A 25,604-nucleotide genomic window follows, 5' to 3' on the forward strand; every position below is an offset into this window, starting at 1 on the left:
TTTATATCCACCTTACAATTTTCCTACACAGTGTTTGAAATATCAGATCGGAATATCAAATATTTTAAGCTCGCGCTTCGCGCTCGCTTTTATTTTCATGATAAAAGATTGTTTAGAATGCCTAGATTCTAGGTCTAAATCTGAAACACGCGCGCGCATTTTCATTCAGTTATCCAGTTTCAGATCACAATATCAAAAAATTCCGCTCGCCCTTTGTGCTCGTATTATTAATGTCGGAAGATCCCCTTTCTCATCCCTTTCATGATTTACAAAACATGAATAGAGTATCCCGTTCAAGGTCGAAATCTCGATTTTTTTACGCTCGCGCTTCGCGCTCGCATAATTTGATTGTGAAATATGTAATGTCTTCATGGCTAAATGCAAGCAGTCCTTAAAAGGCACTTTTCGATCAGTTCAAAACGTATATAAATATTTTCTGCTCGCGCTTTGCGCTCGCATTATTAATGTAGGAAGATCCCCTCTTACTCATCTTTTTCATGATTTAGGAAACATGAATAGAGTGTCCCGTTCTAGGTCTAAATCTAGAATTTTTCCGCTCGCACTTCGCGCTCGCATCAATTGTTTAGTTATACTGTATAGCTATCCTGTACATGATTACAAAAACTGATTAAAGTTTTCCATTCTTTATGTAGAAATGTCAAAAATTTTCAGCTCGCGCTTCGCGCTCGCATTATTTGATTGATGAAATATGTAATGTCTTCATGGCTAAATGCAAGCAGTCCTTAAAAGGCACTTTTCGATCAGTTCAAAACGTATTTCTGATCAGTTCAAAACGTTTTCTGCTCGCCCTCATTATGCATTAATACGAAGATATCAATTTAATGATTAAATTGTCACTTTTGTTTTATCTCGCGCTTAGCAAGATGAATAGGAAGATATATAGTCATCATATTCATATGATAACATGTCAAGGTCCTATGTATCAAAATTAAACATATCAGCTCTTTATCAAGTGCGATTTATATCCACCTTGCAATTTTCCTACATAGTGTTTGAAATATCAGATCGGAATATCAAATATTTTAAGCTCGCGCTTCGCGCTCGCTTTTATTTTCATGATAAAAGATTGTTTAGAATGCCTAGATTCTAGGTCTAAATCTGAAACACGCGCGCGCATTTTCATTCAGTTATCCAGTTTCAGATCACAATATCAAAAAATTCTGCTCGCCCTTTGTGCTCGTATTATTAATGTCGGAAGATCCCCTTTCTCATCCCTTTCATGATTTACAAAACATGAATAGAGTATCCCGTTCAAGGTCGAAATCTCGATTTTTTTACGCTCGCGCTTCGCGCTCGCATAATTTGATTGTGAAATATGTAATGTCTTCATGGCTAAATGCAAGCAGTCCTTAAAAGGCACTTTTCGATCAGTTCAAAACGTATATAAATATTTTCTGCTCGCGCTTTGCGCTCGCATTATTAATGTAGGAAGATCCCCTCTTACTCATCTTTTTCATGATTTAGGAAACATGAATAGAGTGTCCCGTTCTAGGTCTAAATCTAGAATTTTTCCGCTCGCACTTCGCGCTCGCATCAATTGTTTAGTTATACTGTATAGCTATCCTGTACATGATTACAAAAACTGATTAAAGTTTTCCATTCTTTATGTAGAAATGTCAAAAATTTTCAGCTCGCGCTTCGCGCTCGCATTATTTGATTGATGAAATATGTAATGTCTTCATGGCTAAATGCAAGCAGTCCTTAAAAGGCACTTTTCGATCAGTTCAAAACGTATTTCTGATCAGTTCAAAACGTTTTCTGCTCGCCCTCATTATGCATTAATACGAAGATATCAATTTAATGATTAAATTGTCACTTTTGTTTTATCTCGCGCTTAGCAAGATGAATAGGAAGATATATAGTCATCATATTCATATGATAACATGTCAAGGTCCTATGTCTCAAAATTAAACATATCAGCTCTTTATCAAGTGCGATTTATATCCACCTTACAATTTTCCTACACAGTGTTTGAAATATCAGATCGGAATATCAAATATTTAAGCTCGCGCTTCGCGCTCGCTTTTATTTTCATGATAAAAGATTGTTTAGAATGCCTAGATTCTAGGTCTAAATCTGAAACACGCGCGCGCATTTTCATTCAGTTATCCAGTTTCAGATCACAATATCAAAAAATTCCGCTCGCCCTTTGTGCTCGTATTATTAATGTCGGAAGATCCCCTTTCTCATCCCTTTCATGATTTACAAAACATGAATAGAGTATCCCGTTCAAGGTCGAAATCTCGATTTTTTTACGCTCGCGCTTCGCGCTCGCATAATTTGATTGTGAAATATGTAATGTCTTCATGGCTAAATGCAAGCAGTCCTTAAAAGGCACTTTTCGATCAGTTCAAAACGTATATAAATATTTTCTGCTCGCGCTTTGCGCTCGCATTATTAATGTAGGAAGATCCCCTCTTACTCATCTTTTTCATGATTTAGGAAACATGAATAGAGTGTCCCGTTCTAGGTCTAAATCTAGAATTTTTCCGCTCGCACTTCGCGCTCGCATCAATTGTTTAGTTATACTGTATAGCTATCCTGTACATGATTACAAAAACTGATTAAAGTTTTCCATTCTTTATGTAGAAATGTCAAAAATTTTCAGCTCGCGCTTCGCGCTCGCATTATTTGATTGATGAAATATGTAATGTCTTCATGGCTAAATGCAAGCAGTCCTTAAAAGACACTTTTCGATCAGTTCAAAACGTATACAAACATTTTCTTCTCGCGCTTTGCGCTCGCATTATTAATGTAGGAAGATCCCCTCTTACTCATCTTTTTCATGATTTAGGAAACATGAATAGAGTGTCCCGTTCTAGGTCTAAATCTAGAATTTTTCCGCTCGCATCAATTGTTTAGTTATACTGTATAGCTATCCTGTACATGATTACAAAAACTGATTAAATTTTTCCATTCTTTATGTAGAAATGTCAAAAATTTTCAGCTCGCGCTTCGCGCTCGCATTATTTGATTGATGAAATATGTAATGTCTTCATGGCTAAATGCAAGCAGTCCTTAAAAGGCACTTTTCGATCAGTTCAAAACGTATACCTGATCAGTTCAAAACGTTTTCTGCTCGCGCTTTGCGCTCGCATTATTAATGTAGGAAGATCCCCTCTTACTCATCTTTTTCATGATTTAGGAAACATGAATAGAGTGTCCCGTTCTAGGTCTAAATCTAGAATTTTTCCGCTCGCACTTCGCGCTCGCATCAATTGTTTAGTTATACTGTATAGCTATCCTGTACATGATTACAAAAACTGATTAAATTTTTCCATTCTTTATGTAGAAATGTCAAATTTTTTCAGCTTGCGCTTCGCGCTCGCATTACTTGATTGTTGAAATATATAACGTCTTCATGGCTAACTGTATGTAGTCTTTAACAGGACTGGTAGGCCTACCTTTCCGATCAGTTCAAACGTTTATCAAAAATTTCTACTCGCACTTCGCGTTCGCAGTAATTATTGCAGGCACATCTTCAGAATGTTCAAATTTTAGGAAAAAATACATACAATTTTAAAAATAATTGCTCGCGCTTCGCGCAGGCATTATAAAATAAGGATTATGTATTATACATTTATGTTGATTTAAAGAATAAAGCTAAAAAGTGATTTATAGGACTACCCCTTTCAAAGAAACAAACGAAAAAAACATCTTCGAGTGGCCGATCGGGGAAAATATGGCTGAAAAAAAATTCCGGGCCCCTTTATTGGCGAAGGCTGGATCCGCCCCTGATTCATGTGCCTATGAAATAAGATAATTTAACATGCATTTAAGGCACTTATGATTGCCTGGGGGGAGGGGGTCACCATTTTTCAGAAAAGTACACAGGGGCGCCAAAATCAGGTCGAATTTGGGCCCCCCTCCCTACGAAATCCTGGATCCGCGCCTGGAGGTGGCATCCAACGGTCAGACGAAGGAAGTGACATCCTGATTAGTGATTTCAATAGGGCGGGTCAATTCGCCCTCACCGGACAAGACTTGAATGAATAAGAGAGCTCTAAGAGTCCCAGGATTGGCGAGTGCGACTCCTTTAATTGATCTGGGAATAGCGAAAGAAAGACACTGGACGTGCAGGGAAGTGTTGTTTAATTACACAACCCATGGCACTCATACTATTATAATGGTTTCTCATGCTTATATTGGTTCATTATTCTTTTAACCAAACGGTACCTTCGGCTCATACCGAAGAGAAATACAAGAGAAACATTAAGATTTAATGAACGAATGAGTAACACCGACAAATAAATTCAATAGATCAATAGCACGAAGTGCTCAAAGGTTAGCAACTGGCATTAAGCCAAGCTGATAGTTTTGAATTTGGTTTGGTTATACCTTACAATGCAATCACATCTGTCATATTGGCGTGGGTGGACACTCGCACCTGATTGGACATGGGTAATAGTGAAAATAAACTTGGGAGTTAATTAATGAACAGAGAACCTCTTTCTGCCAAATGGCAAGATATACAGAAACACAGAAACGGTGCCTATCCAATGTTTCTTTTCTTGGTACGAAAGTTGCTCTGGTCAGTGCTTAATGGTAACTAGTTTGGTGCAACTGAACAAATCAAAGAATTGGCCAAAAAAAAAAAAATATGGGTGTTGTTTTGGGGACATTTGTTTTGGGGGTGGTTTTTTTGTATACTTGGCAATTTCATTATCATTTCTCGAAGCATGCAGGGGATGGAATGACCAAGAGCTCTGTGAGCCAATGGCGGGGAAAGGCCAAGATTAACGGATATTTCGTAGGGGATCCCCGTTCCAGGCAACTGGGACACTGGGTGGAGCCACCATCCTCCCAGCTGGTCACGTGACTCGTGACCCGGTTCCCCCTATGTGGTTAATTCTTAGCCTTACTCTCTCCTTCCTCTGCAAGCATTAACATTTATTGATATTACTGCGATACACATGTTTGTGAAGTATTGGTGTATTAATTAATGTTTGATATTACTGTGATACACAAGTATGTGAAATATTTGGGTAACAATTCCCGAACGGAAATTAAAAGTTGAGAATATGGCAATATCTGGTATATCGTGTAGTATTTCTTCTCACAATATGTTTATTCGATTATCGAATAAATTCTATTGGGAGAGAATACAAGTTTTAGTATGTAAACAAATATTGACTATGAACCAGTTCACTGCCCTTCAGAAGGAGGTCAAGTTCACGTGTACTTCTGTTGGGGGAAGTCGGTCAAAACGCGCACCCGGAAGGATTGTATCACATTAAAGCGTGCGCGGTAATTTTACACATCCGAAATGCGCCAATGCTCTGAATGCGCGATCAGCGCGGATGAAATCGAGTCATTCACTTTCTAATTTCCGTCCGGGAAAGACATTTTCCCACCTCCCACCCCTCATTCCTCTGTATTGATGATCCTTTAGGTGCATTTACGGATTCCGTCGATATATTTAATCAGTGGATTTTCTTTTTAGCCCAAGGGTTGAAAAAAGAAAGAGAGAAAAAAAAACAATAATAATATATATATATATCTTATCAGTATAACATGCGAGACGGGCACAAATGGGTAGCATGAATGAAATAATTTGCATTCACTGTGCTAGGAATGGTTAAATATGATTACTATGACACATAACACATGTAATTGGTAGAAAACCGTGACTATTGGCCAACAGATGGTTGGTACAAAGCTATTACCTCATGGTTATACTCTAGAGGATGTTTGGACTTTCAGTTGTCAATGGGGTGGCTAGATGAGTTTGCATGTCTTGTTGCTTAGTAAGATTTATTTATGTATTTTCATAGGCTGATTTTATGGTTTTGTAAAGAAATGGATGGCTGGTTGGGGTTGTACCAAGGAGTAACTCCTTGGTTGTATACATATTTAGGTTGGCTGGTTGGGGTTGTTAAATATTTGGCTGGATGGTTGGGGTTGTTATCAACAAGACTTTAGGCCAACAGATGGTTGGTACAAAGCTATTACCTCGTGGTTATACTCTAGAGGAAATTTGGAATTTCAGTTGTCCATGGGGTGGCTAAATAAGTTTGCATGTCTTGTTGCTTAGTAAGATTCATTTATGTATCTTCACAGGCTGATTTTATGGTTTGGTAAAGAATTGGATGGCTGGTTGGGGTTGTACACATATTATTTTGGTTGGCTGGTTGGGGTTGTTAAGTATTTGGCTGGATGGCTGGGGTTGTTATTAACAAGACTATTGGCCAACAGATGGTTGGTACAAAGCTATTACCTCATGGTTATACTCGAGTTGAAGTTTGAACTTCCAGTTGTCAATGGGGTGGCTAAATGACTTTGCATGTCTTGTTGATTAGTAAGGTTCATTTATGTATCTTCATAGGCTGATTTTATGGTTTTGTAAAGAAATGGATGGCTGGTTGGGGTTGTACCAAGGAGTAACTCTTTGGCTGTATACACATATTTTGGTTGGCTGGTTGGGGTTGTTAAATATTTGGCTGGATGGTTGGGGCTGTTATCAACAAGACTTTAGGCCAACAGATGGTTGGTACAAAGCTATTACCTCGTGGTTATACTCTAGAGGAAGTTTGGACTTTCAGTTGTCCATGGAGTGGCTAAATAAGTTTGCATGTCTTGTTGCTTAGTAAGATTCATTATGTATCTTCATAGGCTGATATATGGTTTTGTAAAGAAATGGATGGCTGGTTGGGGTTGTTAAATATTTGGCTGGATGGTTGGGGTTGTTATTAACAGGACGTTGTAACCTGTAAACGACATGCATCTTGGTTGTTTTTTAGTACTTGGCAATTTCATTATCATTTCTCGAAGCATGCAGGGGATGGAATGACCAAGAGCTCTGTGAGCCAATGGCGGGGAAAGGCCAAGATTATCGGATATTTCGTAGGGGATCCCCGTCCCAGGCAACTGGGACACTGGGCGGAGCCACCATCCTCCCAGCTGGTCACGTGACTCGTGACCCGGTTCCCCCTATGTGGTTAATTCTTAGCCTTACTCTCTCCTTCCTCTGCAGGCATTGACATTTATTGATATTACTGCGATACACATGTTTGTGAAGTATTGGTGTATTAATTAATGTTTGATATTCCTGTGATACACAAGTATGTGAAATATTTGGGTAACAATTCCCGAACGGAAATTAAAAGTTGAGAATATGGCAATATCTGGTATATCGTGTAGTATTTCTTCTCACAATAATAATAATAATAAATGAAATACATACATAGAAATAGAATAAATTACAAGTTAAAAAAAAATAAGATTAAAAAAATGGTCCCCGGATTTTTTTTTGGGGGGGTTGCAACCCCCCCTCTAGATCCGCTTCTGAGTACGGTAGCTGAACCCCTGCTGTCCCCCCCCCCCCCCCCCCCGTTTCTGCGGCCTCTGAGAGGTACGCTCCAGAGACGAAAGAAGGTCATTGTTTTTCCTTCTCATGAATTCGTTTTTTTTTTTTTTTTTTTTATTCTGTAGAGTTCAATCATGGCTGAGGAATTAAAAGACACGATTGCTCAGAGTCTGGAGTGTCCCGTTTGTCTGACTACCTTTACTGATCCAAAGATCCTGTCTTGTTCCCATACCTACTGCAAGGTCTGTCTGGAAAAGCTCTTGGAATGCCATGGTGATGATCAGATGATCCGATGTCCTGTCTGCAGAGCCGATACCCAGGTCCCAAATCAGGATGTCTGCCAACTACCGGCAAGCCTAGCTTTGAGGAGTCTTATAGATGACTTGAAAAATCAACATCAGATTTGCACGAATTGCGATTCCGAGGATAAGCCCAAAGCTGTTGTCTACTGCCAAGATTGTGGCAACTATCTATGTACTACTTGCCACAATATGCACTCTAAGTGGAAAAACTTTGTCGATCATGAGATCATAGCCATGAGTGAGATCTCATCAGGAAAGGTGTCAATACGTAGATACCGGAAATGCAGGAAACATCCGAAAGAAGACGAAGAATGTTTCTGTTCTAACTGTAGGAGATTCACATGCTTCAGGTGTGTTGTTATGGAACATAAAGATCAAGGACACCAGGTCATCGAGTCAGCTGCTTATGAAAGTCATCATAGGAAGACTATCGAAGAGCTTAAATCAAAGGTGGAGAAGAAACAATCTTGCTTTCAGAATTACATCGATCTCATCGATGAAGAGAAGAAGTGTGTGGATGATGCTATGAAGCATTGCGCAGATGACATCAACAAAGCATATGATGAAGCAGTTCGGCAGTTGACAGAAAAAAGAGAAATCCTAGTTGATGAAGTCAAGGGAAAGACTAAAAGAGTAGAGGAAACCCTAGGAGAAATGAAGAAATCAGCTCAGCAGCGCATCAATCAGTTGACGACCATTGCTGAGATGGTAACCAATAGGGGAAATGCACCAGTGGACATGGATACTTTGGCTGTGTATGACACTTTATGTGAAGACCTACAAGAGGCCTTAAATCAGGAAAATCCTGATTATGAGCAGCAGAATAAAACTTGCGGGAAGGCGAAAAGTTCCGTTTTTGAGAGAAATTTTGGAAAGGACGGGTTAGGTCTCGGTAAAATTGTTAATTTAGTTGTAAAGAGCATAAGTTTGCCTAATAAAAATCGCATGAATGTCATGATAAACACACCAAATGGTAGGATGGCAGTAGGATGTAATCCAGGTGGCGTGAACATCTTCTCTTTTGATGGTCGTCTCCAGCAGACAGTCCTCAAGGATGTTCAGATTCGTGCATTAGGTTTCCTCTCTGATGGTCGATGTGTTGTCACTGATACATCAAACACTTTAGCACTGTACACACCAGAGTTCATGAAGTTGGATGTGATGTTTGAGACTCTGAATCACAATAAAGGTGGGTTTTCTACCCTCACTGTTGATAGTGATGATCTGATCTATGTTAGCTACAGGAAACCCAAGAAGATCCAGGTGTTCTCATCAGCAGGTGGGAAGGCAGTCAAGGAGATACAATGCCACGGATATGAACCTCGGCAAATCACTTCTTACACCGAGTCACTAATCATTATTACAGGTAATATTGTACGGTTGATAGGCAAAGAAGGTGAAGTAAAGCATACATTAACCAAACCAAGTAATACTAAACCCATCGCTGCAGTGTCTCAAAGCAATACAATCCTGGTAGCCCAGGTGAAGTACGATGAAGGATTGGTGAGCATCGATGAGTACACAGACGAGCTGGAACACATTCATAACCTCATTGATGAATACAAGATTGAGAAGCCTGAGAGACATTGGTATTATCTCCAGCAGAACCGATCAGGAGAGATCGCCTTCTGCACTCCTGATAACCTCTATATTATGATCACATAAAAATCGTGGATGAAACCACAAGAAATACGTCGTATAATAACATTGTATACAGCGTTAAAATTGACTTTCTAGATGACACATAAATTTCTTCATATAGTTCTTCAATTTTCCTAGAAAAAATCCAAAATTATCAGTAACCGACACTTTCGCTGTGTTTTTATGTTACGATGTTGTCAATTAAGCTGATCAGAAGTGAATAGAATGTGGATATAAACTCTGACATAACGGTTAAAAGTAGTCCAAGACATTATTCAATCACAATCTGTTTTCAGATGTCTCGGTATTTTCTTATCCAATCCCGATCAAATTGATTTGTGGAAAATATTATAAATAAAATGAATCAATAAAAAATACAATAAATGAATTCTAAATTGATAAAATTGTATTGCTACATTTATGCTAATATGTTAATTTCAAATGCAAAAACAAATTAATGTAAAAGATTGAAGAAACCTTAATGATCAACGGTGACATTTTTTATATTCACCATGTACAGTATGGTTAAACAGGATTGCTTAGAATATAAAGAAACATTTATGAAAATATGAAAATAAATGGATGATTTACAACAATTCTGAATAGAGATAACAGGACACTGGGAATGACTTTTTAACAGGGGTGCTGAAGTAATTTTGAAAAGCAAAAATAAAATTAAAAATAAACAAAATAAAATGGTTTTCACTACAAAATGGAGATCCACCCCCAGGATGCCCAGCACCCCGTTTTCCAGGGCCATGTGAATGAACGTAAAATTCTGGCGTAAAGTAATTCATAGATGGTGCATTTATGATGTCTTTAGATAAATTGTTCCCTTTTTAGGACCTATAAAACGCAATGTTGATAAGAACACATCCTGCGTCTTAGCAAATGTACATTAAGAGGAGCGTGTATTGTATTGTACATAAATTCCGATTTGTATCAAACTGAGAAAAAAAGAACAGGCATCAGCCGATTGATACACTGATGAATAAAAATAAAATATTGAGGAATGAGGAAAATCGTTGGTTATTGTTCGATCGCGAATGAGCACAATATGTGATATGGATCGGTAACCGTGAAATTGATAATAATAATAAAAAAGATAGGGTAGGCCTGGAACGATTTTTTTTATTGAGGGTGCTGATGTAAATTTGGCAAGCCAAAAAAAGTAGTTTCTTTCCAAAATGTAGGTGATTACATTTCTCCATTTTGTCACACCTTCCAGAATTCCAGGGACTGCTGCCTATGAAGAACAATACACGCAGCACCCCCAAGGAAAATATTGGGGGTGCTTCAGCACCCCCGCTTTCCGGGACCATGAGAGATAATCATTTGACGCCAATATTATGGAGCAGCAGTGACACTTTTTCGAGCAAGATATTCACAACACATGTTTCTCTAAACATGTTCTAGGGGAGTTACTTGATTGCCCCCTCCCCTTCTCTTTGTCCTTCCTATATTTTGTATTTTGTTATCTAGTTTGTGTTACGCAGGCGTATCTTGCTCCAAGGCGTTTTCCAGGGGTTTTATGCTTAAATCATTCAGTTTGTATATATTTGTATTTTGTAAATTTTAGTTGATTTCTTTCGATTTGTACTTGTCAGAGAAAAGATGTACAATGAAAAAGAAGAAATTGTATCATGTATTCATTTACTTGTAGCAGTTATACTCAAATTAAAAACACAAATATTTGATCTTCCAGTTGCCTGCATATACTATAGTTACATAAGTGGACTATGCATTCTCCATACTTAAAATAGTTTGTACATTATGAAAGACAATAGAATTTTATCAAAATCAGAAATGAAATAACAAAATTATGGCTTTTCAAAATTTTCATTATGCATTTTATCCCTATATTTGCGAAACAGTGCATGGATATGGATTGAGTGAGCTGACAATCACCTTTTACTTTTTTGTATTTTATTATGAAAAATTATAATATTCATTTTAGTTTTTGTCTGTATAAAATTTAATATAAGATTGATTACTGATCAAATGTGATGTGCAAGAAACACATTGTTTGTATAATGTTTATTTTCTTGTTTGTAGTCGGTTTGTTTTGGTAGAAGAAAAGGTGTGCAATGAAAAAGAAGGAAATAGATCATGTGTTCAATTGACTTGAAACATCATATTCTAATATTAAAGCAAATATTTAATCTGATAGTTGCCTGAAAAGAGTTAATAGACATACCTTTAAAGGACTATGAGTTCTCCATGCACACTGAAAAATATACACTGTAAAACCTGTGGTGTTAAAACTGACACCAATTCGTGTTAATAGAGGACCACACCCTGAGGTGTTAAAATTACACCCTAGAGATTGAACATAACACCAAAGAGTGTAAATGTAACAACCAAAGGTGTTGTAATAACAACTATAGGTGTAAAACTAACACCAGCAATTTAACACCGATTAGAATAACTGGTGTGGTCCTCTATGTACACCGGTTAACACCACAGTTTTTGCTGTCTATGATCTGAAGTAAAATAGTACATCTATCTATGTAAAATAGGATTTCCCGAAATGAAATGAAAAAATTATGGATTTTCAAGTGTTGCATTATGCATTCTACCGGTGAAACAGTACTGTATGAATGTCATCATTAATATGAATATAAAGTGAGCTGACAATGCCACCCTACCTTTTTTATTATGAAAATTTACAAGATTATTATTTTTGTTTCTGCTCGTAGAAATAAAAAAAATGAATGATTAATGATCAAATGTGATGTATAAGAACCACATTGTTGATTGAGGTAACTTGTTTTTGGAGATAAGACATAGTTTATACTCTTATAAGCAATTAAATAATTCACAATTCATGTTTAAACAAAGAAAGTGAGAAAATCAGCTTACTTGCTGCATCATGACTTGGCATGCATAAATGATGAAGATAAAATTTTAAATTCTGTTAACCATGTTAACTTTTTTTTATTTTTCATGAGGTAAATATTTAGTGACTTGCTTGCTCAATTGAGCCCATTAAATTCATGTTATCATCAGCCTGAGCCTTAAAATAGTTGAAAGATAAAGGATTCATTGAACTTTGATTTATTATCGGTACATATGTTTACTTGTATCCTTTGATATGCATGAAAATTGTAGAATCTTGACTTGTTAGAAAGACTAAATTAATTCATCATCTTTTGTAGATAACTCTCTTGTCTCTAATTTCATTTATATGGCTTTTTTTGCCAAATCACATTACTTGAATATATAAATACATCAACAATAAAACTTATACTAACATGAAAAGAGAATGCAAGATATAATGTGTGTCATGTTGTTTACGATGCTACATTTATTTAGTTAATAACAATACTGCAGAGGTGAATGGATTATATTGCTGTTTTAAATAGAAATCAAAATGAGTGTTTTAGAGTACTGCATTTATCTTTAAAATATTTGTATCACTTTCTAGAAATTAATTAGTTAAGAATATTGTCTTGTTAAAAAAAAATGAAAATTAGAGTAACTCATGCACCTGAAAATTTGATTACTCAAAATAAATTTAAGTATGCATTTGTGTCATTTACTGAACATTCCTAAGTATTCCTACTAGTTTTCTTTCCCCTGCCCCCCCCCCCCCCCCCCCCTCTCTCTATCACTTTGTCTCTTTCTCTCTTCCATCTTTCAATAAGATCTAGATATACCTTGCACACTACATAATTATGTAAATGCTATTTGCGTAGTCAGAAACATAAGTCTAATTCTTTGAGAAGATACATAATAAAGGTCATGATGATTATTATACGAGAATTTCGCTCTCGTCTTTTGTTAGTTCAAGAGTTAAATAACTAATAAGGGTGACGGAGAGAGAAAGAGAGAAAGAAAGAAAGAAAGAGAAAGAAAGAAAGAAAGAAAGAAAAGAAAGAAAGGAGAAAGAAAGAAAGAAGGGGGTGGGGTATATAGAGAGCAAGAGGTTGGGACATGATAGAGAGAGAGAGGGGGATAGAGAGAAAAATTGGATTAAAAAACACGAGTTGAGAGGCGGGGGGGGGGGGGGGGTGGGTTAAAAAAGGGGTTCCTCTTTGGAAAGAAATCAACTAGAAAGAACTCTTAGGTATTGATCAAACAATGTTAGATATTTCACTATCAAACAGAATTAGTAGCTAAAAGTTTTCAATCAGTGAAAATGATATAAATTTTAAATAAAAATGCAACAGAATTCTCATTAAAATCATACTTTTTATCAGATATAATTCATTTGTCCCCCCCCCCAGAATTGCAGTTTGGAATAAACACAAAGGACCAGATTGTACATTTGAAAAGTCTTGAATATTACTTTCAAGTTGTAGTGGAGTCGGACAACTTTCCAATTCAATCAAGATTTATAATTACTAAGATAAAAATACTGTCCAAAGACACCATGTCTTTGAGTGATGATGTGAGTAAATGTAAAATTAATATTCAATTATTAAGATACTCTTTATCGACATCGACTAAGCAATTTTATCGCACTTTTTGAATATAAATAAATCCCAAACCTCCAAGGTGTTTACTCGCTTTAATCAACTTTACAACATCGATAGGCAACAGACTTTCAAATTGTTTACTCTTCCATTACGAATCACTATTGACACCAGACTTCGAATCACACACTATAACATTTTAAATAACTTAATACATACAAATGAATGGCGCACAGAAATAGGAAAGAAAACCAATGCATTATGCTCTTTTTGCAATGCGACACCCGAGACATTGGATCATTTGCTTTTTGCATTCCTTTCATTTCGTTTTCGGATTAACGAACCTTCGGCATTACGAACCTCGCTTTGTTTTCGGACTAAAGAACCTTCGGAATTACGAACCTCATTTCGTTTTCGGGCTAACGAACCTTCGGAATTACGAACCTCATTTCGTTTTCAGACTTACGAACCTTCGGAATTACGAACCTTCGGAATGACGAACCTTCGGAATATCCGAACCTTCGGAATAACGAACCTTCGGAATTACGAATGTATGCGACCTATTTCAAGCTGCCTCTCGTTATCTTCCTATGCCGAAAATATAAAAGTTTTCGGCATTAAAAATCATTGGAGTGTTTGCTTCTGGTTGGAGGGGGGGGGGGGCATTTAATCGTATGATCCTCAGTCTTCAGATCTGTATAAAGGCCTACGTGAGAAACTATGATCTGCTACTGTATAGCTGTCCGATCGTATTCCGAATATCATCCCTTCTTCCATTAAAGAGGCATCTACATCCTCTGCATTCAAAAGTCGCCTTAAAACTTATTTGTAATAAGCGATTCTATGATTGAGACAGTCTACAAATAGCTTTAATCCTCTCTCTGATATACGCTATACAAGCATCGTATTATTACTATTATTATTATTGAAGTGTTTCATAGGGTTTGTCGGACGTTTTATCCCACAAGTCCTATTTCTATTCAACAGCTACTTAGAAATGATGTTTTTTCAGCCAAACAAAATCGTGGAAAGTTGTCAAGACAAAATGTTGATGAATTGCTATCATACGATGAAGGTTTAGTTTATGTCATTATAACAAATTGCTCTTTTTTAATTCCAAAGGGGTGTTGCAAGAAACTTGCGATCAATTGCAAGTCTATTTTCAGTCCCTAAATCGATCAAGTTTTTAGATTAAAAACAAATTTGCGATTGATGTCTAATCTGCTTCTTGAAACAAGCAGTGTAATCTCACTTGCTACAGTTAAGATTGATTTATCAAGTGTAAAATGACAACAGAATATTTACAATTGATTGCAAAAATTATCTTGCAACACCCCCAAGTCTCATTTGAAACAAAGTCATGAGGTTATGTGAAAAATTTATATTTAAAGCCATGCGATCGTGTAGAGGCACAGAGGTACAGAATACCATCATCGTCATGGTTATTGTTATAATTATTTGACATTACATTTTCAATGTTCGGTGGAATTTCCCCCCGTCACTGAATAGACTGCTTGGTAAATATGTAAAATTCGTTTACGATGAATGAATCACATTGTAATAACTGCACAACACTGTGGACACGGGGAGGACTGAGACCAATAACATTGCATTTTTTTATATAGAACGAAATTTACTTCTGGAATTAACGGATATAGACAAAGGTGAGTGAATTTAACTATTCTTGTATTGTTTGAAGGGTAGGTGTCTTACACACCTTAAGGATTGATAGTATTTAGCAAGATGAAAAAAATGGAGAGGAAATTCCGTTACTAAATATTACAATGTACATTAACTTTTTGTCAACCCGGAAGTAAGATGAAAAAATAAAGTGGAGTGGAACCCAAAGTGGATTTTTTAAAATGACAATTTGATAATGTTTGTCTATCCCATGGGTACTTCAAAGAAATGTGACAATTTAGTATCACTTAATACAAACCATACTGTACATTTATTGTTTGTAGGCTATATTTCACTTGAAATGTCGTACCATTTAGACTTTAATGAAGATAGTTATTGAGCAAACCCATGGAAATAGTGTATGTCACTGATACTAATAGACACGGTCTTAAATCATATTATGGAAATTAAGTTCACCCAATCCTGAAACAAAATGCACATAGTTAAGTCAGGTATGAATACCTCAGATATTTTATCTTGCCAGGTCGACATGATAACGTTATTATGTCAACCTCGCAAAACGTTATCTCGCCAAGTCGACTCTTGGAACGTATATCGATTTGGCAAAACACATTATCTCGCCAAATCGACTGATAAAAAGTTGTATGTCGGCAACTTTGCGAGATACGTGTTGGACGTGTTGTTCAAAGGCTTGTTACCATATAACATTTTTATAAGTCAACTTGGCAAGATAATTGGCCATGTCAACATAAGCAGAGGCGTCGATCGGGGGAGGGGGTGATTACCCTTACTAATATTCGGGTAGGAGCAAACATATCGATTTGTCCCCCCCCCCCATTCTGATAACTTTATAAATTTAACAATCCAACAAGCACAACACCAAAATTTGCATCAACAGAATCGGATATAAATGAGAGTCAAGTTATGACATTTTTAAACTCTCGCTTAATTTACAAAATAGTTTTATGCACATCCTGGTCTGTACGTAAATGAGGGAATTGATGACATCATCCTCTCTCACTATTCCTTTTGTACTTTATTATTATGAAATATATGAAATAATTTTCTTTACATTGTGGAACAAGTTTTATTCCTCCCTAAATATTTGGAATTACCATTGTTTTAACATTTTATGATTCAGTTAAGTTGGTATTATCAAATTTGTAAAAATTTAAATATTGTGTAATTCAAACAATAAAAACAAAAGAAACAGAGAGGGACATCATCGATTCTCCCATCTGAATGCGACTAAATTGTGCATATACTATTTTGTGAAAAATAAGCGAAACTGTGAAATGTCATAACTTTCTTATTTTACATTAGATTTCGATGTAATTTCCAGCATTATGCTTGTCTGATTTTTCTCCATTGATTCGAATCAACATTTTTTTCTGGGGCGGACTTGACCTTTAAAGCCCCGTAAAAAGTACAAATGTACAAATCCAACATGCAAATGTTTGTAAAAGGTTATGCCATTCGGCTTTTCAGCCGCTATAGATACACTTGTTGTAATAAACCGTCTAAATAAAAATAAATAGATACATAAGTAAACATTCCCTCCATGCAATGGAATACGAGTTTGTATATGGGGGGAGGGGGTTGGGAAGCTGTATGAACATATCCCACTATCTTCGCCTCTGCAGCATAATAAAGAGACACTAATTCTTGATACAAGAACAGCATTATCAAAACTATAGAAAATGTCAAAGGTCGGTGGGAATTCCCAGTCATTAATAATAGATTGACGAACCATAGAGCTATTAACAGTTCGTACACAATGATAATGGTATTATTATGATCAGTTTACTATAAAAAAATACGCACGTCAGAGAACTCAGCTTCTATTCATAATTCAGTGCATATTTTATTACTATCGTAAAACGATTTCATCTTGTACATAGGGGGAAGGTGAGTGAATTAACTCTTTTCAGTAGAGTAAGAAAAAAAAACTTGTGTGTATTGTGTTCTTAGTTCACATTGATGAAAGTCAACTCATATTTAGAATGTCTCCCATATCAGACATGGAATCATAATTTACTTTGGACTAAAAATGTAAGGTATGCGTATAGATAGGCCATCTTTGTCACATTGAGAAATGCTAATAATTCTTAAGATGAAAATGCATATATAAGCACTCATGCTTTCTGAGCAATCAGGTAAAATTCACTGATGAAAGTCAGTAATTTAATATTACTCGCTTATAAGAGGTACCCAAGGCTGAAAATCATGTATAAAGCAATTCAGAAAAACAGAAACTGAAAATATAATAGCTGGAGATGAATAAGAAAGTTGGAAAAGGTATTATAGAATTATGGATAAAATAACAAAGATATGATTTAATATTCTAATTTATACGATAAGCCTATACTCCACAATGTGGAATTAAGTTTTTTATTCGAAAAAAAAAATGAATTATTGTGAATAATAAAACCTTATATATAACACATTGATATACAGATTATGATCATTATAATTTTGGTTCCTTAATTGTGATCTCAATATAATGATGTCAAGCTAAACTTTTCAATCAATGTAGATAACAATAAAACTACTAAAGCCCCTTTTACACCTTCACGGATCATCCCGGATTGTCAATCCAGGGTCATCCGTGTACAGTCCGGGACTACCGTGTACACTCTGGCTACTCTTCCGGCGCCATCCTTGATGTACCGGCATGTCCGGGAGAAAAATTGAACGTGTTCAATTTTTCATCCCGGAGTACACGGACTGATAATCATCCGTGTTCATCCTTGTAGCCTCCTTGTACATCCGTGTAGCTACCGAATGCATCCGGGAGGCTCCTTGTAAGAACCGGGTGATCCTTGTTGATACCGGCTTTATCCGGGGTCAAATGTTTGTATTGTTTGCGTACATGAACAATAGTACGTATTCATAACCAAGTACGAGCATGCTCCAGATGCTGCAAAAAGGGACGAAAGTTCATTCTAGCAAGATATATCCCAGTACAGAATGTGAGCAACCGTGTAGGTCCGTGTGAAGACCCAGTAACATCCGTGATCATCCGGGTATTCCGTGTTGGCTCCGGGAGCATATCAAACAGGATCCCTATTGCTACCTTGCCTATCCTTGTAAGACTCCGTACTTTTATATATATATATATTTTTTATGAAGTGGTACCCAAAGCTGAAAATCATGTCTATTTTTATTTGAAAAGATAAAGCAATTCAGAAAAACAGAAACTGAAAATATCATAAAAGCTGGAGATGAATAAGTAATTAAGTTGGAAAAGGTATTATAAAATTATGGATAAAATAACAAAGATATGATTTAATATTCTAATTTATAGGATAAGCGTACTCCACAATGTGGAATTAAGTTTTTTATTAGAAAAAAAGAATTATTATGAATAATAAAACCTTATTTATGACACATTGATACACAGATTATGATAATTATAATTTTGGTTCCTTTATTGTGAGCTTAATATAATGATGTCAAGCTAAATTTTTCAATCGATGCATTTAGGCTTAATGTGGTTAGCTTTATATGATTTTATGCTTACGTTATATTCATATGAACATAATATAATATATGAAAGGAAAATTTCAGTGATTAGAAGGTGAAAATTTATTTACATGTAAGAACGTTTATCCCGAAAAGATGAAAAACTTTGAAGGAATTATTTTGTACCCTTCTTTCCATAAATTTTAATTTTAAACTACATATAATAATCACAAATAGTTTTAAAATGTCGTCGAAATAAAATCATAGAGTTTAAAAGGAGCATATAGAGCTCTCAAAAATGAAAGGTAAAGTATGTATATATATATATATATATTCATACCTTGGTCAGATCGGTCTATATACTACCGTCGGTTTCACGCTTTCGGCCATCTTCAGGCAGACTGAAGATTTTTTAAAAAAAATCATATTCTATTTCTTCCTCATATCACATGAAAAAATAAATATAACTTGACATCATTAACATAATTGTTTCAAGTTTACGCATAAACTTTGGTAAGAACATGGTAAGAAAAGGAATATAAAAGAATTTCGAATGTAAACTTATAATCAATCTGCTCACATTTCTTTAACAACTTATAATCACGAATAAATTAATACAGAACAGAATCCGGGTACAACAACAAGAGCAAAAATCACTATTAGCTAAATTACGGAAATACAATAATAATCTGCAGGGGCGGATCCAGCTTTTGCCAATAGGGGGGCCAAAAAATATTTTCATCAACATTTTTCTCGATTGGCCGCTATAATCTGATTTTTTTTGTTGGTTTTTCAGGGGGTAGTCCTATAACTAAAGACTGAAGTTTTAAGTATATTTGATTTTGATTTTATTTTATTGTTTACTTCTGCAATTACATCATTCGTATATAATACATTTTCCATAACATAACAAACATAGTATATTGAGAACTTTTTTTGGCATGAATCATAACTAAATGTACTAAAATTATCATTACAAACAAAACTGATCTCATACCAAATTAGTTAACATTTACAATTTGCAGAAGGATTGTCATCATAAGCAGATTGCTTGAAAAAATGACAACCCCAAGTTAGAACTCATTGATTAATATAATACATTAATACAGCAGAATCGATAAACAGTACATTTCATGAAAAACAGCAGTAATGTAATTTGAGCAATGAAGATGGAGATGCTAAGGATGGAGATATCCTATATAAGTATATGTTAGTTTTTATTGTTATAAACAAGAAAAGGTATCTCATGTGGTCTCAATATATAATGCAAGCGGGAAGCGCGAGCTAAAATTCTTTGATATTTTATGTCCTTAGAACTGAAGATTCTGAGCAGTTTTAATAATCATGAATAAAGGTAAGTATCTAACAATGCGAGCGCGAAGCGCGAGCCGAAATTTTATTATAGTAATGTGAAAGGGACTCAATTGGGGCTGTTTTTAGTGATTAATGACTAGGATACATGATCACTAATAAAATGAGAGTGCGAAGCGCGAGCGCAAAAGTTTTAATCTTCCGACCTAAAAACTGGACAGTCTGAGCGCATTTTTATTTAACAAAGAACAAGCTGTGTGTCTCAAACAATTAAATGCGAGCGCGAAGCACGAGCTTAATATGTTGATATACTGACATGATAAAGGAGCATTTTGACAAATTTTGGAAAGAATTTCCAAGAGGATATGTATCTCACAAATCAAACAATGCGAGCGCGCAGCGCAAGCTGAAAATTTTGATATAACAATTTGTGTTAATCAAACAAAAGATTGAAAGCTTGATGTGCGAGCTAAAATATTTTGTTCAAATTGATTTCAGAACTGGATATGAACTTCTTGAATCGGATTCATTACACAGGCAATGCGAGTGCGAGCGAATTTTTTTTAATATAAAGTCTATTTTCCAATTTTCCCCCTCATCTTTTTCTTGTTTCCTTTCGGGGTCGGGCCGGCCGTTACGAGGCTGTAAATTGCTATTATCATTATTAGAATATTAGAATAAACAGCTATATTAATTATAGCTGCGTATACTTGGTCAATCAGAAGCACATCTTCTAAAGAATTGATAAATCAAGAAATGTATGCTGTCATACCCTTCTTCCGTTCCTTTCTACATTTTCAGGTACGCTCCAGAGTGGCATTGTTTTCCCTTCTTATGAATTCGTTGTTTTTATTTTGTAATTATGTAGAGTTCCGGTCATGGCTGAGGAATTAAAAGACACGATTGCTCAGAGTCTGGAGTGTCCCGTCTGTCTGACTACCTTCACTGATCCCAAGATCCTGTCATGTTGCCACACCTACTGCAAGGCCTGTCTGGAAAAGCTCTTGGAATCCCGTGGTGATGATCAGATGATCCGATGCCCTGTCTGCAGAGCCGATACCCAGGTCCCAAATCAGGATGTCGGCCAACTACCGGCAAGCCTAGCTTTCAGGAATCTTATAGAGGACGTGAAAAATCACCATCAAATTTGCACGAATTGTGATTCCGAGGATAAGCCCAAAGCTGTTGTCTACTGCCAAGACTGTGGCAACTATCTATGTACTACTTGCCACAATATGCACTCTCAGTGGAAAAACTTTGTTGATCATGAGATCATAGCCATGAGTGAGATCTCATCAGGAAAGGTATCAATACGTAGATACCGGAAATGCAGGAAGCATCCGAAAGAAGACGAAGAATGTTTCTGTTCTAATTGCAAGAGATTCACATGCTTCAGGTGTGCTGTTATGGAACATAAAGACCAAGGACACCGGGTCATCGAGTCAGCTGCTTATGAAAGTCATCACACGAAGACCATCGACGAGCTTAAATCCAAGGTGGAGAAGAAACAATCTTGCTTTCAGAATTACATCGATCTCATCGATAAAGAGCAGAAGTGTGTGGATGATGCTATGAAGCATTGCACAGATGACATCGTCAAAGCATATGATGAAGCAGTTCAGCAGTTGACAGAGAAGAGAGAAATCCTACTTGGTGAAGTCAAGGGAAAGACTGAAAAAGTAGAGGAAGCCCTGGGAGAAATGAAGAAATCAGCTCAGCAGCGCATCAATCAGTTGACGACCATTGCTGAGATGGTAACCAATAGGAGAAATGCACCAGTAGACATGGATACTTTGGCTGTATATGACACTTTATGTGAAGACCTACAAGAGGCCTTAAATCAGGAAAATCCTGATTGCGAGCAGCCGAATAAAACATGCATGAAGGCGAAAAGTTCCAGTTTTGAGAGAAATATCGGAAAGGACGAGTTAGATCTTGGTAAAATTGTGAATGTAGCTGTAAAGAGCATTGCTTTGCCTACTAAAGATAGCATGAATGTCATGATAAACACACCAGACGGTAGGATGGCAGTAGGATGTAATGATGGTGGCGTGAACATCTTCTCTTTTGATGGTCGTCTCCAGCAGACAGTCCTCAAGGATGTTAAGATTCGTGCATTAGGTTTCCTCTCTGATGGTCGATGTGTTGTAACTGATAAATCAAACACTTTAGCACTGTACACACCAGAGTTCATGAAGTTGGATGTGATGTTTGAGACTCTGAATCACGATGAAGGTGGGTTTTCTAACCTCACTGTTGATAGTGATGATCTGATCTATGTTAGCTACAGGAAACCCAAGAAGATCCTGGTGTTCTCATCAGCAGGTGGGAAGGCAATCAAGGAGATACCATGCCACGGATATGTACCTGACCAAGTCATTTCCTACAATGATTCACTAATCATTGGTACAGTTGATACTGTACGATTGATAGACAAAGAAGGTGATGTAAAACATACATTAACAAAACCAAATTATTTACATGCTGCAGTGTCTCAAAGCAATACAATCCTGGTAGCCAAGGTGAAGCACAATGAAGGTTTGGTGAGCATCGATGAGTACACTGACGAGCTGAAGTACGTTCGGAACCTCGTTAAAGAGTACAAGATTGAGAAGCCTACGAGAAATTGGTATTATCTCCAGCAGTACCGATCAGGAGAGATCGCCTTCTGCACTCCTGATAACCTCTATATCATGATCACATAAAAATCGTGGATGAAACCACAAGAAATACGTCGTATGATAACATTGTATACAGCGTTAAAAAATGACTTTCTAGATGACATAAATTTCTCCATAAAGTTCTTCAACTTTCCTAGAAAAAAATCCAAAAGTATCAGTAACCGGCACTTTCGCTCTGTCTTTATTTTACGATGCTGTCAATTAAGCTGATCAGAAGTGAATAGAATGTGGATATAAACTTTGACATAATGGTTAAAAGTAGTCCAAGAAATTATTGAAAAACAATCTGTTTTCAGATGTCTCGGTATTTTCTTATCCAATCCCGATCAAATTGAATTTATCTGACTGATTTGTGGAAAATGTAATAAATCAAATGAATTAATAAAAAATATGATAACTAAATTCTAAATTGATAAAATTGTATTGCTACATGCATGCCAATATGTAAATTTCAAATGCAAAAACAAGTTTATGTAAAAGATTGAAGAACCCTTTAATGATCAACGGTGGCATTTTAGATATTCACCATGTACAGCATGGTTAAACAGGATTGCTTAAAATATTTAGGAAATATAACAATTAATGGATAATATACAATTCTGAATACAGATAACAGGGCCATGGGAATGACTTTTTAACAGGGGTGCTGAAGTAAATTTGAAAAACGAAAATAAAATAAACAATAATAAAAGGGTTTTCACTACAAAATGGAGATCCATCCCCAGCACCCCGCTTCCCAGGGCCTTGTGAATGAACGTAAAATTCTGGCGTAAAGTAATTAAAAGATGGTGCATTTCTGATATCTTTAGATAAATTGTTCCCTTTTTAGGACCTATAAAACGAATATTATGTTGATATTAACGCGTCCTGCGTCTTAGCGAATGTACATTAAGAGGAGCGTGTATTGTATTGTATATAAATGCTGATTTGTATCAAACAACTGAGAAAAATGAACAGGCATCAGCCGATTGATACACTGATAAATAAAAAAATACATTGAGGAATGGGGATAATGGTTTGCTAGTTCGATCGCGAATGAGCACGATATGTGATATGGATCGGCAACCGTAAAATTAATAATTATAATAAAAAAAGGATAGGACAGGGCCCAGGAAACGATTTTTGTCTCACCTGTGAAGCAGAGTGAGACTATAGGCGCCGCTTTTCCGACGGCGGCGGCGGTGGTGGCGTCAACACCAAATCTTAACCGAAGGTTAAGTTTTTGAAATGACAGCATAAAGTATATGGACCTTGTTCATGAAACTTGGCCATGAGGTTAATCATGGTCCATTAATTAATCAAGTATTACTGAACATCCTACCCGAGTTTCAGGCTACATGACTAAGGTCAAAGGTAATTTCGGGTCAATGAACTTTGACCATGTTGGGGAAATCAACATCTGTTCAAAATCTTAACCTGAGGTTAAGTTTTGGAAATGCCATCATAACTTCAAAAATATATAAACCTAGTTCATGAAACTTAGACATAAAAGTAATCATGTATTACTGAACAACCAACCAACCAGAGTTCAGGTCACATGATCAAGGTCAAAGGTAATTTAGGGTCAACGAACTTTGGCCATGTTGGGGGGTATCTGTTGAATTACCATCATAACTTTGATATTTTTTTAATCTGATTCATGAAACTTGAACATAAGAGTAATCAAGTATCACTGAACATCCCATGCGAGTTTCAGGTCACATGGCCAAAGGTCATTTAAGGTCATTGAACTTTGGCCATTTTGGAGGTAATTACTAGATCGTTGTAATAACTTTCAAAGTTTATAGATATAGCTTATAAAATGTGGATATAAGGGTAATCAAGTATTACTGACAAGTCTTAGGACCCACGATCAACGTCAAATGTCATTTATTGTCAATGAATGTAGTATTGTATCATTATATGAATGGTGTTTGTTGTGAATGATTATTTGATAGTAGTGTTCAAAGTCAGCACTGCTGTTATATTGAATCGCGTGATGCAGGTCAGACTGCCAGAGGCACTCCACTTGTTTGACTGGGGGTGCTGATGTAAATTTGGCAAGCGAAAAAAAAGTTTCTTTACAAAATGTAGGTGATTACATTTCTCCATTTTGTCACACCTTCCAGAATTCCAGGGGCTGCTGCCTATGAAGAACAATACACGCAGCACCCCCAAGGAAAATATTGAGGGCGCTTCAGCACCCCCGCTTTCCGGGACCATGAGAGATAATCATTTGACGCCAATATTATGGAGCAGCAGTGACACTTTTTCGAGCAAAATATTCACAACACATGTTTCTCTAAACATGTTCTAGGGGAGTTACATGATTGCCCCCCTCCCCTTCTCTTAGTCCTTCCTATATTTTGTATTTTGTTATCTAGTTTGTGTTACGCAGGCGTATCTTGCTCCAAGTCGTTTTCCAGGGGTTTTATGCTTAAATCATTCAGTTTGTATATATTTGTATTTTGTTAATTTCAGTTTTCTTTCGATTTGTACTTGTCAGAGAAAAGATGTACAATGAAAAAGAAGAAATTGTATCATGTATTCATTTACTTGTAGCAGTTATACTCATATAAAAAACACAAATATATGATCTTGCACTTGCCTGCATATAGTTACATAAGTGGACTATGCATTCTCCACACTTAAAATAGTTTGTACATTATGTAAGACAATAGAATTTTATCAAAATCAGAAATGAAATAACAAAGTTATGGCTTTTCAAAATTTTCATTATGCATTTTATCCCTATATTTGCGAAACAGTGCATGGATATGGATTGAGTGAGCTGACAATCACCTTATACTTTTTTTGTATTTTATTATGAAAAATTGTA

At 36.2% G+C, this 25,604-nt stretch overlaps 2 protein-coding genes and 1 pseudogene across 2 annotated transcripts; all 3 read left to right on the forward strand.

Moving 5' to 3' along the window:
* The first annotated feature begins 7,458 nt into the window (after nt 1–7,458).
* On the forward strand, nt 7,459–9,366 carry LOC121409540 (E3 ubiquitin-protein ligase TRIM33-like). Its single transcript, XM_041601455.1, has one exon. The coding sequence runs from the start codon at nt 7,462–7,464 to the stop codon at nt 9,292–9,294; it is 1,833 nt and encodes a 610-aa protein (XP_041457389.1). The 5' UTR covers nt 7,459–7,461; the 3' UTR covers nt 9,295–9,366.
* Nucleotides 9,367–9,982: 616 nt separating this feature from the next.
* Nucleotides 9,983–14,555, forward strand: LOC121406889 (annotated as a pseudogene).
* A 707-nt stretch (nt 14,556–15,262) lies between these two features.
* LOC121408498 (transcription intermediary factor 1-beta-like) lies at nt 15,263–23,979 on the forward strand. The gene is made up of 2 exons (XM_041599978.1): nt 15,263–15,352; nt 20,974–23,979. The coding sequence occupies exon 2, from the start codon at nt 20,984–20,986 to the stop codon at nt 22,808–22,810; it is 1,827 nt and encodes a 608-aa protein (XP_041455912.1). The 5' UTR covers nt 15,263–15,352; nt 20,974–20,983; the 3' UTR covers nt 22,811–23,979.
* Nucleotides 23,980–25,604: the final 1,625 nt, after the last annotated feature.

Source organism: Lytechinus variegatus, chromosome 2 (genome assembly GCF_018143015.1).
Source record: "Lytechinus variegatus isolate NC3 chromosome 2, Lvar_3.0, whole genome shotgun sequence".
NCBI lineage: Eukaryota > Metazoa > Echinodermata > Echinoidea > Temnopleuroida > Toxopneustidae > Lytechinus > Lytechinus variegatus.

What these genes read in the sequence shown, in the direction of transcription:
- LOC121409540 (XM_041601455.1), top strand. Translation starts at nt 7,462, where the DNA reads ATGGCTGAGGAATTAAAAGACACGATTGCTCAGAGTCTGGAGTGTCCC.
- LOC121408498 (XM_041599978.1), top strand. Translation starts at nt 20,984, where the DNA reads ATGGCTGAGGAATTAAAAGACACGATTGCTCAGAGTCTGGAGTGTCCC.